The sequence below is a fragment of the Lytechinus pictus genome, chromosome 6, assembly GCF_037042905.1.
Source record: "Lytechinus pictus isolate F3 Inbred chromosome 6, Lp3.0, whole genome shotgun sequence".
Taxonomy (NCBI): domain Eukaryota; kingdom Metazoa; phylum Echinodermata; class Echinoidea; order Temnopleuroida; family Toxopneustidae; genus Lytechinus; species Lytechinus pictus.
The window spans coordinates 12,375,937-12,395,779 of NC_087250.1; the positions used below are offsets into that span (position 1 = coordinate 12,375,937).

At 37.5% G+C, this 19,843-nt stretch overlaps 1 protein-coding gene across 1 annotated transcript; it reads right to left on the reverse strand.

Moving 5' to 3' along the window:
• Positions 1–5,717: 5,717 nt before the first annotated feature.
• On the reverse strand, positions 5,718–14,317 carry LOC129263346 (di-N-acetylchitobiase-like). Its single transcript, XM_064100555.1, has 7 exons — positions 14,100–14,317; positions 12,214–12,352; positions 11,320–11,522; positions 10,410–10,575; positions 9,235–9,332; positions 7,894–8,028; positions 5,718–6,676 (listed from the first exon to the last, which is right to left on the reverse strand). The coding sequence occupies exons 1-7, from the start codon at positions 14,280–14,282 to the stop codon at positions 6,476–6,478; spliced, it is 1,125 nt and encodes a 374-aa protein (XP_063956625.1). The 5' UTR covers positions 14,283–14,317; the 3' UTR covers positions 5,718–6,475.
• Between the last annotated feature and the right edge of the window lie 5,526 nt (positions 14,318–19,843).

Genomic DNA, 19,843 nt, shown 5'->3' on the forward strand with positions numbered 1-19,843 from the left:
GGTAAATGCTTATACACATAACAGGACACTATTTGCTTTAAGATTAAGGCATCTGCAGTGCCCTGAGAACGATTTTTTTTGGGGGTGGGGTTGCTGAAGTTAATTTGACAAGCAAAAGGAAAAAAGATTCGCCATTCCATATTGAAGGTCGTTTTGGTCCAAAGAAATTTGACAAGCAAAAAAAATGTTTGTCTTTTACATACATTTCTTTATCACACCGGAGCAAACAGTGACTGGATGAGAAAAGCTTCAAAATTTGTAGAGTGAAAATGCTATTGTAAACCACCTTACAGCTTGAGTAGGATGCTTATGATAGCAATTACTATATATTTTATTTCAGCTTTCTTTCAAAATTTATAGGGAGAGGGGTAATGCCTGTTTGTGCCGCCACTAATGTGTAGTTGAGGGCAGGACAGGGGCAGAAATCTCTCCCAAAAAGGAAGGGGTGACAAGGGGTTGGTTATCACCCCAAATGTAAGGTCATTTCGACCAAAATAAATTTGACAAGCAAAAAAAAAAAGAGGTTTATCACCACATAAGTAAGGTCATCTCGTCCAAAATAGATGTTATATTTCGATTTTGAATGAAGTATTTCTTTTCATCACAAAAGACCAAAAATAGTAAGGGACATTTGATATTGAGTCACCCCCTACTATTTTGAGTAGGGGGGCGCGTCCCCCTAGGATTTCCGCCCATGGTTGAGGGCTTGAAGTGGCTCCTGCTCCGCTCCTGCTTCATATTTACTTTAATGAGTGTTGTGCTATTTAGGTTACGCACTTCTATGCATGGCTGCGTGGATATTCCAATCGGATGGTGGTTCCTTGAAATTTGCTTCGGCAACAATTGCTCTGCTGCAAATCCCCACACTGAGGGAATTACCACCATCAACTCTTAATCTAACACCATACCTTATCCTGAACCGTAAGCGGATCGAGGGGCCCCGGTCCCTCTATTGGCGGAGCAAAAGAAAATGAAAAAAGGGGGAAAGATCGAAAGAAAAAAGAAAAAGAAAGAAGGAAAAATAAGAGGAGTGAGGCGAGTGAATAGAATAAGGTCAGGGGAAGTCTTAGAAAATGATATCATTTGCAGCTTTTTGCGCTGTGCGCTCGCATGATTTGATTTGCCAAGTAGGCCTACATACTGCCTTTGTTTATTCCATAAGATTCTTTATATTTTAATTCTATAACAAACTAGTTAAAATCCCACTTTTTATGACAGTTTATCACAAATTTCGTCTCGCGATTTGCGCTAGCATTAATTTTTACAAATATATCAACTCATAAATCCTATTCATGAATACAATAGTGCTTAAAATATATATTTTTTAGGCCTCAATGAACAAATTTCACTCACTCATTAGGCTTATTACTTTAATAAATATGATAATAAAATTTTCATGAATTCCTAATAACCAAATTGTTCCTTTTTTCAGAAAGGAATATCGACAACTTTCATATCGCGCTTAGGAAGGGGAATGGGAAGATATAGTCATCATTTTAATATGATTACAATTTACAAAATGTCCTTAAGCCTAGAATGTCCAGGTCCTAGGTCAAAATAATAATAAAACATATCAGCTCGCGCATCGCACTCGCATCATTTATTTAGGGCTATCCACTTCACAATTCCCCTATACACGTGCTTAATTTCACCCTTTTCATGCTGGATCAAAAAATTTCCGCTCACGCTTCGCGCTCGCATTATTGATTTTCATGATAAAAAATGAAATGTATTCAGAATGCCCAGATTCAGTCTAACTCTAAAACACGCACCCACATGTTTATTGAAATACGCTGCTTGATCTTTACTCAGAATATGCTAAAATTATCCAGTTTCAGATAAGAACTATTCTCGCGCTTTGCGCTCGCATCATTAATGTAGGAAGATACCAAATTACCCATCCTTTTTCATGATTTATAAAACATGAATAGGGTGTCCCATTTTCAGGTCTGAAATCTCTTCCCTTTTTTCCGCTCGCGCTCCGCGCTCGCATCAACTTGTTTGGTTTACTTATACCGTTAATGATTACAAAAAGTGCTTAGAATGTCGGAGCCATGGAGTGTCATTGATACAGAAGACGAAAATAGTTTTTCTGGGGATTGAGAGGGAAGGGGCGCAAAATGCGACATCAGAGTCCCAATAAAAATATAGCTTATCAATATAGGAATATTCTGATGAAAAGAACAAAGTGTCTCAGGGCCATTTATTCAGAGAGTTCACTTATTCGACTATGTTAGGATGTAATTCTCAATGTTAATATGTTCAGATTTAACAGTATGAGGATGATTTTACATCGGTTCCGGGCATATCATGAAAGAGAGGCCGAGCACCCTCATCACGAATGGGAAGTTGTGGGTCCAATCGCCGGCGGAGTTATACCAAAGACTTAATCAAATGGGGCCCTCTGCGAGTTGGTCAACACGAAATTTTCTCGCGCTGCAATTGCTCCCGGCCTAATTTCGTTTAAGATAAAGGGTCAGGGTTATGTCTCTAATAAGGTTTAATGTTACACTGTAAAAATTGTGGTGTTAAAACTGACACCAGTGGGTGTTAATAGAGGACCACACCCCGAGGTGTTAAAATTACACCCTAGAGATTGAACATAACACCAAAGAGTGAAAATGTAACAACCAAAGGTGTTGTAATAACACCTATAGGTATTAAACTAACACCATCAATTTAACACCGGAGTAAAATAACTGGTGTGGTCCTATATGTACACCGGTTAACACCACAGTTTTTGCTGTGTAGAGTTTAATGTTAGGTTTAGGGTAGGGTGTAGTGTTAAAACCCGGGGTGAAGTAGGTCATTCGATTAGCGTGCGGAATTTAGAGCGGAGCAATCATCGCCGGAGCAAATATCGTGGAACATTCTGCGATGTCGTTTCGTGCCTCATCCAATTACAACTTCATATCTACATTGGATGTCCGCACTAGCTGTATCATTGTTTAGAACCCCCGATACCCTTGACCATTTATCCCCCTTCCCTTCCTATTCCTGGCTAACAGTTCTGGGTCCCGTCATACAAAGAGTTACGATTGATCCGATCAACCTCAACTATGGAAAGCCAGCCACGTCAACATTCAAATGCATGTTTGTTCAAAATATTTTGTAGATCTGGGCCCCGTCTTACAAAGAGTTTCGATTGATCCAATCAATCGTAAATCTATGGAAATCCATCAGTATCATAATTTTTTCTACAGGAAAACAGCAGAAATACACCAAAATGTCCTTTGTAAACAAAAGAGATCAGACCAAATTTTCAAGAAATCAATGAATTCATGGATATACATTTATATCTAGATTTTTTTAAAACTAAACATGAATTTTATATTTGACTTTGCTGGCTTTCCATAGTTGCGAGTGATTGGATCAATCGCAACTCTTTGTAAGATGGGGCCCTGATGTATGTTCATACATTTATTTTTTGTTAAGTTCAGTGTGCTTCTCTTTGCTTACAAGGGGCATTATGCAAACTTCACGTAGAAAAAAACATGACATTGATGGATTTCCATATAGCTAAGGTTGATTGGATCAATCGTAACTCTTTGTAAGACCGGGCTTGGCATGTTTTATTTTATTTTTTTTTTTTTTTTTAGCTGTTCGTACTGTAAGAAAAAAAAACATTTGGTAACATTTTTACCAGTACGAGGGTAATTATGTGTTCAACCAATTTGGGGCAATATTTTACCCATATTGTCCAGTAAGGTTAAAAAATAAGCAGCAATTTTATTAAGAATGTGCAAAATTTTCATCACACTGAATAACTAAAAATGCCCCCAAAGAATTGCCTAATATTGGTCGGACACATAATTATACCATGGACCTATTACGAATGGACATTCAACGAGAGCATTTTATGACCACCACCTGTTTCGAAACAGGTGGTGGTCATAAAATGCTCTCATTGAATGTCCATTCGTAATAGGTCCATGGTATAATTATGTGTCCGACCAATATTAGGCAATTCTTTGGGGCATTTTTAGTTATTCAGTGTGATGAAAATCCAGCTGTCAAAATTGCTGTCTAACCCTTAACTTTCTCTTTACGCGGTTTTTACGACGACCGCCCGGGGCGATTGTTTACACAAGCTCCTTTCGGCCGATGATCGTCACCGATCGATCACTGGCCCTCTTTCGACCAAAGACGGTCATGTTGTAGCCCCGATTGCCAATAGGGAAAGTCCCTACATTACCTAGAATGCAATGCGCAATTCATATCCGGTTTTTCAGTACATTATTTTAGGCTGTCTATAATGTGCGATTGTCGTCTGTCCATCAAAAAAAAATCCCGTTAAATTTCATCAATCCTGTGGAATTTTATGCCCAAATGAAAATCAACTTCTGACCGAAGGTAAGCGCTACTATCGACATCAATACTGTCCGAAAAAGATGAAATTTTAACGTTTTTCCGCAGATTTTTTCGTCAAATTTCAACTGCTTTTTTGCCGTAGATATATGGATCTGCAAGGTGATGTCAATGCATTTCATTTCCGGTTGTTAGCGATGTACGTAAAAAATACGTTTATGCACGCCTGTTTTCTTGTTTCTGCTATCATTTTCATAGCGCTAACGTTCGCTGATGTGCGTTGCTTTTGATAAAGTGAACGAACAACATCGCAATGGGTAGGAGCAGCGTACAATTGATTTCCGCTGTCCATCAGTGAGAGCGTGTTTTACGACCGGCTTGATGGGTGTCAGCTGCCAGCGCTCTGTTTATAAAAGGATTAGCGGCGACGGTCTTTGGGTCAAAGGAGGGGATTCGTTGAATGTCCATTCGTAATAGGTCCATGATTATACCCACGTGGAGCACTTTTACCCAATATTTTTGTGTTTTGAGTGGCATGGACCTGGGAACGATTTTAACAGGGTTGCTGGTTAAAACTTAAGAAGCAACCAAGCAAGCAAAACAAGTAGTGGCCCAGTGGATTGGTCTCCGAACTTTGAAACAGAGGGACGTGGGTTCAAATCTATATCAAATATATATATATATATGAAGAGTTTAGTTGCAAAAGGGGTTAGGTCCACTTTGGACCATTCCGAGAAAAAACACGTTTTTTATTTTCCCTTATTGCAATATTCTTATGAGAAACTAAATTGTCATGATGTACTACCCTATCATCTGAACATACAATTGGGTACAAAAGAAATCTACCTGTCTTCATTTTTTTCTATATGTTTTAAAAAAAAATTATCATTGTGGACCTAACCCCTTTTGCAAGTAAACTGAAATGAATCCAATCTCTTTTGATTAAAAAAGTGATTTTTCTTTGCCACTTTCATTCACGTTTTCATTTGAATTTCAAATTTTCTTTGGTATCATCAAAGTGACTTAAAATTTAGAGGTTTAGAGACAGAAAACAATAAAATTCATGAAAAATGGACCTAACCCCTTTTGACAAATGAGTTTTTCAGAAGAATTTAGTTGCAAAAGGGGTTAGGTCCACTCCAAGAAAATCCATTTTTTTATTCTCTCATATTGCAATATTCTTATGCGAAATTGAATTTTCATGATGCCCTACCATGAAAACATAAAATTGGGTATAAAAGAAATCTACCTGTCTTCATTTATTTTAAGATATTCTTTTCCAAAAAAATTATGTGTGGACCTAACCCCTTTTGCAACTAAACTGAAATGGACCTAACCCCTTTTGAAAAAAAAGTGAATTTTCTTTGCCATTTTAGTTCACTTTTTAATAGGAATTTCAACTTTTCTTTGGTATCATCTTATAGAGCTACTGAAAATCTATACATTGAGACATAAAAATCAAATTTGATAAAAAATGGACCTTACCCCTTTTGCAAGTGAGCTCTTCATATATGTGTGTGTGTGTGTGTGTGTGTGTGTATGTGTGTGTGTATAAAAGAACAATGGAAAACTCAATAGTGCCCCCACCTTTGAGGAGAGATTTCAGCACCCCCACTAAAAAAATCGTTCCCAGGTCCCTGAGTAAAAACGCTTTTAAGATTTTATACAACGCTGCTTACTATATATGAACCTCACAGTATTTGTTTAATCGTTTGAACAATCATGTTTAATTTATTGAAGATTAAATATTGAAAATTAAACTTTGTTGCTTAAGATTAAACACTTGTTTAAACAATTACTGTAAGGTTCAAATAGTAAACAGCGTTGTATAAATTTTTTTACTGTGTATAACACAAAGGGAAGTACAGGCAATAAAAAAAGTCCAGATTACTTCTTTTTTTTAGAGCAAAGTACAGGATAACTGTTAAAATATTAATTACAAATAAACAATATGACAGGAAAATGTACATATACCTTTATCAAGAAAGACTGACTGTCATACCAATGCACTTATCGAAATGAGCAAGGCACACAACACTGAAACTTATACATCAAGATTCCTATAAATTGCTAAAGACTCATTTCGGAAAAAAGGGTAGTTTTACTTTGTACATGTATATAACACTTGCAAGACGAAATGCAGAAAGCTAGCGACAATATTGGAATTTCAGACAAGCCACTCTCCAATAAACGCATCCCACATTTCATTAGTCTCGTTGACAGCCTTTTGATGGGTGCTGTAATCCAGGCAGTCCGCGTGGAACACAGATACCCCGCGTAGCTGCTTTTCTTTGGCCATCTGAACGCGTAGAGCGAGACTAGTTGCGTTGTCGTACCACACTTGATGCGTTTGCCCGGTTTCAGTATCCTGAATGTTCGAAGAGAAATGATGATAACAATGATATTGCTGACAAAAGTGATAATGAAAATGGAAATGCTAATCATGATGGTCATGTTGGTAACACTAATTTATTGAGGATATTAATTATTATAGTGATAAAAATAATCACCACCACATTGAATTTCGTCACCAGCATCATATTAATGATAAGGAATGATAACAATAACGATTATGAAAATGATAATGATGAAAGTACAGCCTATTTCCCAACCCTATAAATGGTCACAAAAAGTCACTTCAATATATTTATCTAAACACATTCCTGCACCTTTGCCTAATTATGTATCTAATAGCTGGCCCATGTTAGTGTTACAGTCGCTAAATTAATTACAAACTTGGCACTGACTTAAAATACAAAACGATTTTTCGGGTTTTTTTTCTCGGTTTGCCCGATCGAAAATTGCAGATTTTTTAATATATTTATTTCAAACTCACAATCAATTCCTTTACGTTTCCCCGCAGGCGATATGGCGCGATTAATTGAGATTGGCAGGAAGTCAACGGGGGGGGGGGGGGGGGGGGGGGATAATTTTGTTTCCAACGTTTGAATTTAAAGAAGCATATTGCCTTGTTATAGTAATGGTGATGGTTGGGGCCTTCAGCGCGTTTATTTTCCCCTATGTTTAAATCCAGGGTTACACCAAAACCGAGTTCTCCCGAATAAATTTGGACGATTCTAGCCAAATTCGGCCTAATTCGGATGGTTTCTGTGGATTCGAATATTCCCTAATCCTTATTTTTTCATTTTCTCGCATTCGCGGAAGGAGAACAGAATAACCCCGAAACCACCCGAATACGTGTTTTCGGATGAATTCGCAGCTGATTCGGTTCCGGCGTAACTAGGCCTTAAAGGGGAAATGAAGCGTGTGTGGTCTGTTATTGACTGGGTGTTAGTCTCAAAATATTCGTTTTCAGATCTATAAATACTACAGAGAATAGATTGACCTATAATTGTATTTGTATTGAGAAACTAACATGTTTTGAGAGGAAAAGTAATTCTTTTGCTACTTGGTAACATAATTATTGCAGTATAATGTATTGAGTAGTTAATTAGCATGTTATCATTCAAGTGGGTCTTACTAGACTACACTAGCATTTTGGGTCAGGAAACTGGCCAGGTATGAGTAGTTGAGGACTCGAGATGGCGCTATTGGTTCGTATCTGCTTTAAAAGAGGAATATTACCTTGTAATCAAAGTAAGGTGATTCGTAAGAGTCACTCCACTTTGCACCTGTTGTCGACTTATCCAGGAGTTTCATGATATCTCCAAAACCTTTTTGATACTGTACAGAAAGCCTCTTGTACATGCATACATCACCCTGGTTAAACATGAACGATGGGGAAAATATTAATTGTTTATCGATGATTACGATTACGATATGATTATGATTATTACCCGATTCTCAAATAAGCAAACTGCAGAGAGTTAATAAAAAAAGTGCACGTTTGATATGTCGTCTCCCCAAAGTCTCTCCAGTCACCTCATTATTGAGAGAATTACACTGGTTACCTGTCCGGCAAAGAACCACATTTAAGATCCTAATGATAGTCTTTAAAGGTCTTAATGATCAGGCCCCAAGTTATATCTCAGATCTCTTGAAATCCCGATCTCATGACCATCACCCACGTAGATCACAAGATACAGTAACACTGCACATGCTGCAAGTACCCCCATACAAGACTAAAGCAACACTAGGAGATAGATTATTTCTGATGTCAGCCCCACGACTATGGAACAATTAAACTTCCCCTCGACAGTAGGAATATGAAAAAAATACGTAATTTCAAGTTAAAATTAAAAACCCATCTATTCCAATAGTATGTACAGCACCTAGGAAGCTCTTGCAGCGCAATTGAATATATATAGAAATAGTTTTTGCGCTATATAAATGCATATTATTATTATTATTATTATGATATGATAATTCGTGATTAAAGATCGTGGACATTAGGACCTCATATGAACCCCATGCATTCAAGTTGTGCAATGGTTTTGGGCCATAAATTTATTGATTTGAAGGATTTTAAATACTAAAATTTTCAAATTTTCATCAAAATCAAAATAATGAAAAGTAAAAAAAAAAAAAAATTGTCTTCAAAAAGCAAAACATAGAAAATTTACTTATCTGAAAGGGTATAATATTATTCTTCTTCACACTGTCGAAGTTCGAAGTTATAAAGTTGATTAAAATACAGGATAGAAGAGCTACTTATACACCATTTTTGCGGACTCCTCGAAAGTTTCAACGAGATCGCATATTTTAAACGTATCATGCCAGAGTGTACCCTTGTTTTTACCTCTCAAGCTCTCGCAGAATTTCTTAAGGTTTTAAAAATTACTTGCGAGGGTTATCGATGATCGATTTCAACAAGTTATATATATATATATCATTTTAAAGCTTACAATGAGTTCTTTCAAACTTAGTGGCAATATAAAAATCATTTTGGGCGTTTTACTGCTGGTTTTGGAGTCACTGGCCACATTTTACAGTTCTATTTTTGTTTGAGCTTAGGTCATACTTTACCTCTTTCATCGTTGAACATGGAAAGTCATAGCCGTACCAAGGTACAATAAGAACAAGCTTGCTCGAGGGAACACCGATCTGGATGAAATCATCAACACCTGTCATGTATAACAATGATAATGGACATAACCACTCGGTGATATACTCGGTGTTAAGCGTTGGGGGTTCGTAAAATACTAAAATCCTCATTTATCCTGAGTAGGGTGAGGGGCTGATACATTGTCTCGGTTAAATCATGGACCTATAGGTCCATGGTTAAATCCATTCAGTGTTTGGGAATGTATCAATATCACTTATATTACTTTTATATACAGAAACCCGGTATGAAGATTTAGAAAAAGGTTCGTGGACCCTGAGTTGGTGTCATGACATTTTCTCCGGTTTTAAAATCTCAGAGGGCACAGATCTAGAGTAAGGATTGGAATATAATTTTTGGTTCAGAATAATATAAAGATTAAGATAAGGGTTTATTTAGTTTCGGAGGTTAGGTTTTATGCTTGGCTTAACGTGCAGATTTTCCATTCGAGCAATTGTCGCCGGAGCGAATGTCATGGAACAAAACTATCCATATTTACGTTTTAAAAAAACATGAGAGACTGAGTTAAGACCCCCCCCCCCTACCCCCACCTACGTCTACTCTGCGTCCCCTGTTACGATCTGCGGAGGGGCATCGTATGATATTCGCAGGGCGTCTGTACATCTTTGTTTCGAATTGGCCCACTTTCCATTAAATCCATCTCTGTGTAACTACAATGACACAGGTTATTCCATCTTGATGATTATGATGATGATGATCCACAGCATTTTCTTGAGCAATATTTATGTTTAAAACATTCATATGCGCAGGTTCATCATCATCATCATCATCATCGTCAGCATGATCATCATTATCATCATCACCTCACCATCAACATCCTCGTCATCATCACTATCGTGATGATGATGATGATGATGTGGTGGTGATGATGATGACGGTGATGATGATGATGATGGTAATGATGGTGACGATGATTATCATCCTCATCACCATCGCCATCATGCTCACCACCATCAACATCATCACCTTCATCATCATCATCATCATCATCATTGCCATTATCATCGTCATCATTATCACCATTATTATCATCATCATTCCCATCGCCATCATCATCATCACCATCATTTCATCTTACCTCTGATTGTCTTGTTGAATGGTGCATTGGCCATCGCCCTGCCATCGAAGTCCAGTTCATCATAGGCCATGATCATGATATAATCCAAGATCTCGCCGATGGCATGGAAGTCGTAACACCGCTTGAAAATTGTGCAGTCCGGTGTGTACGGGGAATCTAGCGTCACCTTCGAGGAGGGGGGGTTGTGAAAATAAATGTATGGCCTGTACATTAGTAAAATTGTGCCGAGGTGATCGACTGGAACGTGGCTTCTTATACAAGGATCGTTATCATGGTTATGATACGATCATATATTGTAGTCTTAATTACGCTTTCGGTATATTAAACCATTCAAATTAAACGGCGTGTATGCTTTATATGCAACCTGGTTTACGTAGCAAGTAAAGAGAGTTGACAAAAATATATTAAAAGGTAAACAACAATGTTAAACCTTCGAATATTATCATTGGAATTTTAAACATTTATTTCTTTTTATTTAAACTATCCCTTATTAATAACGTAAGCCAAGATGTATATGCCATTATAATTGTGTAACTGAGAATTTAATCTAAAACGTTTGATAAGTCAAATTAATAAAAATTAATAGTGCTTATTTTCAATTTTCAATTGGACTTATTTGTTTTTCAAACAATTCTGAACCCCCTGCCTCTTTCTTCGCAATGTATGTTTGTTTTTCATCACCTCTTTTAAACCCTCATCCACCCACACACACACCCTCACACCTACGCATTTTCACCATTCTATCTCCATTTATTGCCTTATTTGTATATAATCAATTGTATTATTGGTAAATTTATTAAAGAAAAATAACCATGCTTAAAAATCAAAGCATAAATACGATTAATATTACTGCGTGATTTTACCAAAATAAATAATTTCAATATGTTTTGGGAAATGATCAGAGACTGACCTGCGAGTATGGCATGGCCTTCGTAAAAGCATCCTTTATTTGTTTGACCATCTCAGTGAGAACACCTGCCTGTGACTTGTCTAATGGTTGTTCAAAATCGATGTTAAATCCATCGGTAAAGTTACCAATAGCCGAGTCCACCGTTTGCTCAATCCAGGCGATGCGGGCGCTCTCGTTGAATAGGGTATCCAAAGAAAATGTTCCTAAAATGAACATATGAAATAGTTCTTGTAAATTCCTTTTGACTATGATATTGGACGCTCATGATTTTTCATCCCTTATAAACGCTATTGGAAATGTCATAATGTCCCACAGTATGTTTCACCATGTCCACATTGTGTGTTAACAGTGTGGCATCCTAAACATATATATATATATATATATATATATATATATATATATATATATATACATATATGACTATGGAGTACCCCAAGGATCTGTTTGTGGGCCTATATGTTTTATTTTGTTCAAGTATCTGCAATATCTTCAAACCGTCAGTGTATTTACGCACTGGCATTCAGAACCCCAGCAGCACACTGAATAACACTGATATTTTGTGTCCGTTGTGGTCTAGTGGTTCTGACTCTCGCCTTTGAAACAGAGGGTCGTGGGTTCGAATTCCAGCCATGGCGTGTTTTCCTTCAGCAAGAAATTTATCCACACTGTGCTGCACTCGACCCAGGTGAGGTGAATGGGTACCCGGCAAGAGTAATTCCTTGCATGCACTGAGCGCCGGTGAAGGTAGCTCGAGCTAAAGCCGGGGTAATAATAGCAGCGCTTTGTATCCTATGGCAAAAAGCGCTTTATAAATCCAGCTAGTATTATTATTATCATTATTATTATTAAAACTTGGAATGCTGAAACAGACACTTTGCTGACAAATTAACTCACCCATCATAACGATCCTGACTCCTTTAGAGTGAGCATGGCACAGTATCTGCGGATCAAATCCCTCCCTCACAATCACGGCTGTCATATTGTCCCAGAAATAATGTTTCCAGTACGCCCCACTTCCTGAAAACGCCACCACCTGTGAAAGAATGATCGTTGATGGCAATAATGAAAAAAAAAATGATGTTAAAAGTGGTCATCCCGACATTCCTAATTATGATTATGGTGATTATATCACCATCATTTAATTCATAATAATTTTTCATGATTAAAGTGCAAGTTTTTGGTTATCGATCTCTACTCCTGTTTATTTGCTAAACAAATTATTGCTGAGTTAGAGAGAAGATTGTATATGTAATGTATTTTCATTTAATTTACAATGTATATTCTTGTTATTCTTCTATTTACGCATCCGAACTCTGTAGAATTGCATTCACGTCCTTACGATAACACTTCTAAATTAGTAACTTTATAAGCATTGTGTAGGTCTACGACTATGTGTAGACAATAATTGGCATTCCTGATTATTATTTAAAAAAAATTACTGCATAATTGCCTCCCCCAACTAAATAAATAATCAATAATAAATAGATTAATTAAACAACATAAAAAAGGTATTATATATTCAACTGCCCATGACCATAATGCAAAGTTAAGGTTTTACAATCGATTTTGTGATTATTTGTAAAAAAACAAAAAACAAAGTTGGAATAAATAAATGTGTATACAAGCCTGCATGGCTGGCATATAGTATGCTGCAAATTTACACTACACGTTTACTACACTTCAAGGTCGGACGCATCCGAGAAAGAATAACTTTAAAGGTCTCCGTCGGCTATGAGGGAGGTGCAACAAAAGTAGAGTCAGAAATATACTTCCTTCTCACTACGGAAACAGTGAGCAATTCTCATACTACATTTAATTAAGGCAGGGGCGAATCCATGATTTTTTTTTAAAGGAGGGGGGTGGCACATTTTTCCGAGGAAAAATTTGAGAAGCAAAAAAAAAAAAAAAAAAAAAAAAACAGGGGGTTTAACAAAAAAATAAGGGTATACTTTGTCCACGAAAAGATTTGGCAAGTATATAAGAACAAAAAACACAAAAAAGGTCTTCACTTTCTAAGGGGAGAGGGGCACCCTTCTATTTTATAGGCATTTTTACATCACAAATCTTAATTGTGCCTATCCGCCAGTGCCTGGTACGTGGAGATGGGTGTAAGGTCTCCATAAAGTTCATCTTCTGTTTTGAGATCTGAATATTTTGTAACCTTAAAATTCGAGTTTATGTGCCATCTGGGATCTTGCCTATCTTTTAGGGCCTAGCCTCCTTGACTGTCCATGTTTCTTGACATTCACTTTCTACACCTGCCGTAAACAGGGAGAGTTTTGCGGACAGAGAAATATTTTAGTGATTCCCAAATCAAATGCAGCTTATTACATGAATTCCATGCAAGAGCTTTCCTACATGTAGATAGAAAGTCTTTCACTGAGTTACATACTGCATGTATGAACCTAAATACTTATAATCATCCACTTCTTTAATAATAATAATATAGAGTATTTCTAAAGCGCCAAATCGACATTGATTATGTGCTCAAGGCGCTGAAATATACTTGATATATTACTATTACCCCGGCTGTATAGCTGAGCGGCCATATAGGCGCTAGAGCATTCAAGGAATAAATCCTACCGGGTACCCATTCACATCACCTGGGTCGAGTGCAGCACAATGTGGATAAATTTCTTGCCGAAGGAAATTACGCCATGGCTGGGATTCGAACCCACGACCCTCTGTTTCAAAGTCCGAAGACTAATCCACTGGGCCACAACGCTCCACAATAGCCACTTCCCTTGTCAATATATTTTAGAAATCTGTGCAATACCAACCTCCTTCATCGCCGTGGTTCGAATCGGCTCACACAACGTGTGATTGGAACAAGGACATGATGTCGGGCGAAGAACCTTTCCGCAGGCAAAACACAGCAATCCAGTCATCAAAAACGTGAAAATAACCAGTAGATAAAGCTGCAATACTTTGGACGCCATTTTCGTAAGAATGGCTGTGATCATGAGTTCCGTCTCGAAGTCGTGCAGTCATGTGAGATATATATAGACCCACATATTTACATATATCGCGACCTTGCACTTTAATATTATCATGATTATAGGCCTATTGTTTATATTTATGATAGGCACATCATGACCCGGGAGTGCATGGTCCATTATCTTTTAATGCATTAGGGGGGGTCTTAGAGAGAGAGAGAGAGATAGATAGAGGGAGGGAGAGAGAGGAGGTGGTGGGGAGGACTAGCTGAGAGGAAAGGAGGGAGGGAGCGAGGGAGAAAGAGGTGAGAAGGGGAATAACTTACTTTTGAGATATACAGGCAGTGGCGTGTACCTAGGATTTTCCACAGGGGGGGGGGCAAATTCGTCCGCCAAAAAATTTGACAAGCAAAAAAAAAAGGTTTTCAAGACTCGTCAGGGGGGCAGGGATATGTCCCTTGTGTGGGTTGTGACTCGTCAGGGGGGGGGTCAGTCTGCCCCCCCCCCCGTAGGTACGCTAGTGTATACAGGGCAACCGAAAAGAAACCAAAAAATGTAAAGAACGGAACAAAAAAGAAAGACCACAAAGAAAATTGAAATTAAAAGAAGTGGCTTGTTTGGACGTAAACAGAATACCCCTTAAGATTTTAATCACATTTTAGATATTGTTCTGTAGTAATGATAGCTCAGTTGGTGAAACAATAAGTATATAGGTCCATGGTGAAACAGGCATTCCAGACACTATAGACAAGGACATTACTATGCAGACCCCTTAATTGTTGTTTTAATTAGTTACAAGCATTCATCCTATAAAAAATAATAACAATGCACTAAATCTCAATATTGGGTCCCCCACCCCCTCCCCCTGCCCCATGCAGGTCTCTGAGTCTAGGATATGACTTTGAAATTTAAGACGACTGCGATCGAGTATATTCCTTTCTCCAATTACGTTACTAAAAATGTAGGGCCGTAACAACAAATTTATGGGCATGGTACGACCTGAAAATGATAATAGGATCGATTTCAAATCGATAAACTTTAGCAAAGTGAAATGATGACCTTAAATGCATATATCTAGTTTTTAAGGTAAGCTATAACGTTTGGCAATAAAGGTGGAAACCAGGGCAATGCCACGGGGGAGCTGGAGTGGCAGAGTCGACATCCCCCATTTTTTATATCGAGGGGCGGTGGCAGAGGAAAGGGGGGGGGGAGATGAAGGAGAAGAAAAACAAAATCGAAATAAGAGCCTGACAAAAATGGCATGGGTCATTTAACGCTAAAGTACATCTATTATTCATTTCATAAAAATAGGCCTTCACCAGGTTTAAGGGACGCACCATTAGATACCCAGGGGGGGTGGCTGGAAGTTTGGGTGATACAATTTTTCTTTCTTTTCTTCTTTGAGTAAAGTTTTTTTTTTAGTCCATTGAGAATTTGTTTGGCCCTTTTCAGATGATTTGTCAGTGGACCATTTTGTTTTGTTTACTCTGATGGTGAGTCAATTTTTTTCTGCTCATAATAGCAAGTCAATTTTTTGAAAAACTTCCAGCCCCTCCCCCACCTGGATATATAATGGTGCGTCCCTAAAGGGGTACTCCAGGCTGAAAATAATATATAACAGACACGTAAGACCAGAAAAACAAAACACTGCAAACTTGATCAAATCGGGCACAGAATATGCCTTTGTGAAGTTACAACACTATATAAAGGATAAGTCCACCCCAACAAATTGCTGATTTGAATAAAAAGAGAAATATCCAACAAGCATAACACTAAAAATTTCATCAAAATCGGATGTAAAATAAGAAAGTTATTACATTTTAAAGTTTCGCTCAATTTCACAAAACAGTTTATATGCACATCCTGTTTGGTATGCAAATGAGGAGACTGATGACGTTATCCACTCACTATTTCTTTTGTATTTTATTATAGGAAATATTAAATATTTAATTTTCTCCTCATTGTTAAGGGAAACATCGATTAATTTCTCCCTGAACATGTGGAATTAGCATTGTTTAATACTATATGGTTCAGTCAAGTTGGTCCTTATTGTCAAATGTGTAAAAAATGAAATATTGTATAATTCAAACAATAAAAAACAAAAGAAATAGTGAGTGATGGACATCATCAACTGATTCGTTTGAGTTGTACATATCACTGTTTTGTGAAAATAAGCGAAACTTCAAAATGCCATAACTTTTTTTATTTTACATCCGATTTTAATGAAATTTTCAGTGTTATGTTTGTTTAAATTTTCCTTATGGGGGAGCAAGAGCAAAACAATTGCAAAACAATTGGTATGAACAGGCAATGACGTCACAAAGCAACAAATTTGAGAGGGCGATCTGGTGTATCGGGCAAAATAAAAATTTAAAAAGATGCGAGCGAGTTAAAAAAAAATATGATATTTTCATTTTAAAATTCCAATTTTGTGATAGATTTTGACATAATGTTTAAAGCATAATATCATATTTTACTAATCTCTCTCTCCCTTTCTCTTTTTTTTCTTGGTCTGTACGCCACGCTGAACAGGATTTTTTTTATGATTGTGCATGCGCGAGCATCAGGGCGAAGCTCTATACTCGAAGGGGGCCAGTATGGCGCGTGTGGCAAGAGGTAGCTCCCGAGTAAGCGAAGCGAGCGAGATAAAATAAATCACCTTTTCGTGAGAATATAACTTTAAGATAGATTTTTACGTGATATTCAGAAAAATATAATAGGGCCTACACTTTTTCTTTGCTTTGCTTTCTTTCCTCCTTTCTTTTTTGTTTGGTTGAAGAACTTTTTTGGGCCATGGTTCAAATTTTTCCATACAACAGTGCTATGTGGGTGGGGTCCGGGGCGGAGCCCCCGGAACCTCATGATACTATAAAGTCATTTTAAACCTTACCGATGGCCACTATTTTAAAAATCAAATTGCGTCTATATTATATAGCTTTCACAGTGACACAACACATAAATTAATTGCAGTTGCGTAATATTTTATCCAAATATTTTGAGGGGGCACACCATACTAAATGGGAGAAAATTTGTAAAAAGTTCCCAGCGAGCGAAGCGAGCCAGAATGAAAAATGGACCTTTGAAATGAAATTCTAATTATGTGATAGATTTTTACATGATAGCAAACAACATGTCATATATTGTTTCCATTCATCTAATTTCGCTGCCTCGTTGATTTTCGTTAATTTCCCCTTGGCTGTGGAACCACCCCCCCCCCCGTACGCCAGTGCTTCAACGCAAAGCTTATAATGCAGGAAGGGTCCATACAGGGGCCCGTTATATAGAGCCCTTTAAGGACGTTCCACAGAACATATTTGTGCGCATTATGATCTGCGCATAGTTTACACTCTGCGCGCTGACGTCACAATGGATGAACAGGTGATAGCTGCGGGTATGAGCTGATTTTTCTCATCTTCTGCACTTTAACTGCAGATCCGATGCGTTATTTCATGAAGCTAAAAAATTGAATTATTCCATGGACCATTCAAAAATATATTCTCTACAATTTCAAAATACTTTACTCTGCAGTGCTGCCAAGAATCACGAATATTACCCCGAGTTTGAATAAATGGTAGAGTGGTTTTGATTTTTTCTTCACATAGATACTAAGCATTTGGCCCATTTTTTGTGTTTTAGAAAGCACATTTGCTCTAATAAAAATGCTGATAGTTTAAAAACAAGCACATGAACCCCTATTTTTTAATGTTTGCACCTCTTAGGTATACCTTCCTCTACAACTCTGCAAATTTTGGTGAAAATGACATGGATTTTGAATAAAGTGCAGCATTTATCGTACGTTTGTAGTTTGTTACTGAAATTTTACATTTTTTAGATTGGGATTTTGTTATCTTTTACGCCATTTTTAAGAACTGACAGTGCTGTTAAACTTAAAATTGCAAACAAATAGCACTATTAATAGATTCTCCATTCTAACGATACAATTATCAACTCTCTTGCGAAATTTGATGACTTTTTCATGTATTTTGACTGAGTAATAGAGGTTTAAACTCATTGTAGTAATCTTGGGCGGTCTAAAAATGCCAAATTCTTTTGAATGCGCAATTCTTAAGAACATCAATTTGGGTGAACTTTGAAGCTCTATAGCAAAAAATCAAGCACATGGACCTATGTTAATTTTTGCATATTTCGAATATTAAGGTTCTAAAGTATCTATGTGCAAAGTTTGGTGAAAATGACATGGATTTCACTTTAACTGTGGAACGTCCTTAAATGTTACAGATGAAGAGCCCCTACTGCACGGGGTCTTGGGCAGAGCCCCCGGTAGCTTTGGAGATTTAGCAAGCTTATATAGAATTTCGTACATTATGCTATTATGCCATCCATCTTTTAGATGTATTGCTGTACACATGCATGACCAAATTATTTGGTACCCCCTAAACGAGTTTTTCTCTGTGTGCAAAATAATCCCCTTATCAATTTTTTTCGCGCGCTTCAGTCATATTGGCCCCTAAACAAGTTTTGTCTCGGGCCCGAACACTTTTCAGAAACGAGGAGGAGAAAGCACCTTTTATTTGAAAATCGGTGTTTTTGATACCCTTGAAAGGCCACCGCACACCTTACGACTGGTCTGCGACCCGATTTCAGAATAAAATGTAATAGAATTTGATGCTAGTATTGAGACTTGGAATATCTTACTGTGTAATGTTCGAAATCATCGTATACCTATGATCAAATTTGTGACTATGCTATCATCCTTCTTAGAATAAAAGCGAATTTAATATATAGTCGTTATGACGTCATAGGAGTCTTACGATTGGGTACGATTTGAAACTAATTTGGACTTTACTCCAAAATAAGGGCATGCAATCTTTCAAAATTGTTATAATATTATTATTTCAATTAATTTTAACCTCAAATAAAATGATATGTTCCATTCACATCTTCAGAAAATGAGCAAAATGCGATTTGTTCCAAAATCGGGTCGCGGACCAGTCGTAAGGTGTGCGGTCGCCTTAACGAGTGCACTCGCGGCCCGCGTCCAAAACTGAAAAAAAAAACCAACACCCCTTTAATAGCGTTTTTTGGTCATTTTTTACAGCAATATTTTTGACTGCCCCGGGGTTTTCCCTTTTTATGTGTTTCTTATAGTTTTCTGTTCCCTTTCATTTCCCTTTCCTCCCCCCCGGCCCCCCCCCTTTCCTCCTTTTCTTCCTTTTCTTTCCCTTTCCATTTCTTTCTTTCTTTTTTTCTTTCTTTCTTTCTTTCCTTCCTTCCTGTCTTCTTCCTTTCTTTTTTCCTTCCTTCGGCATTCCTTTCTTTCGTTCTTTCTTTTTTCCTTCCTTCGACATTCCTTTCTTTCGTTCTTTCTTTTTTCCTTCCTTCCTTCCTTCCCAAGTTCCTCCTTCCTTTCTTTCTTTCTTTCTTTTGTTCTCTCTCCCTTTTTTCTTTTTATTATAATTTTCCCGGTGAAATCCGCCAGGGGGGCGGGGGAGCTTGCCCCATTCTGCCCCCCGCCTGTTACGCCACTGCCTATAGCCTACTATGGGGGTACTATGATCTTACTGAGATCATAATCTTTTTCACTGCATGCACCGAAATAATGCTCACTTTAAAATGTCACAACCTTG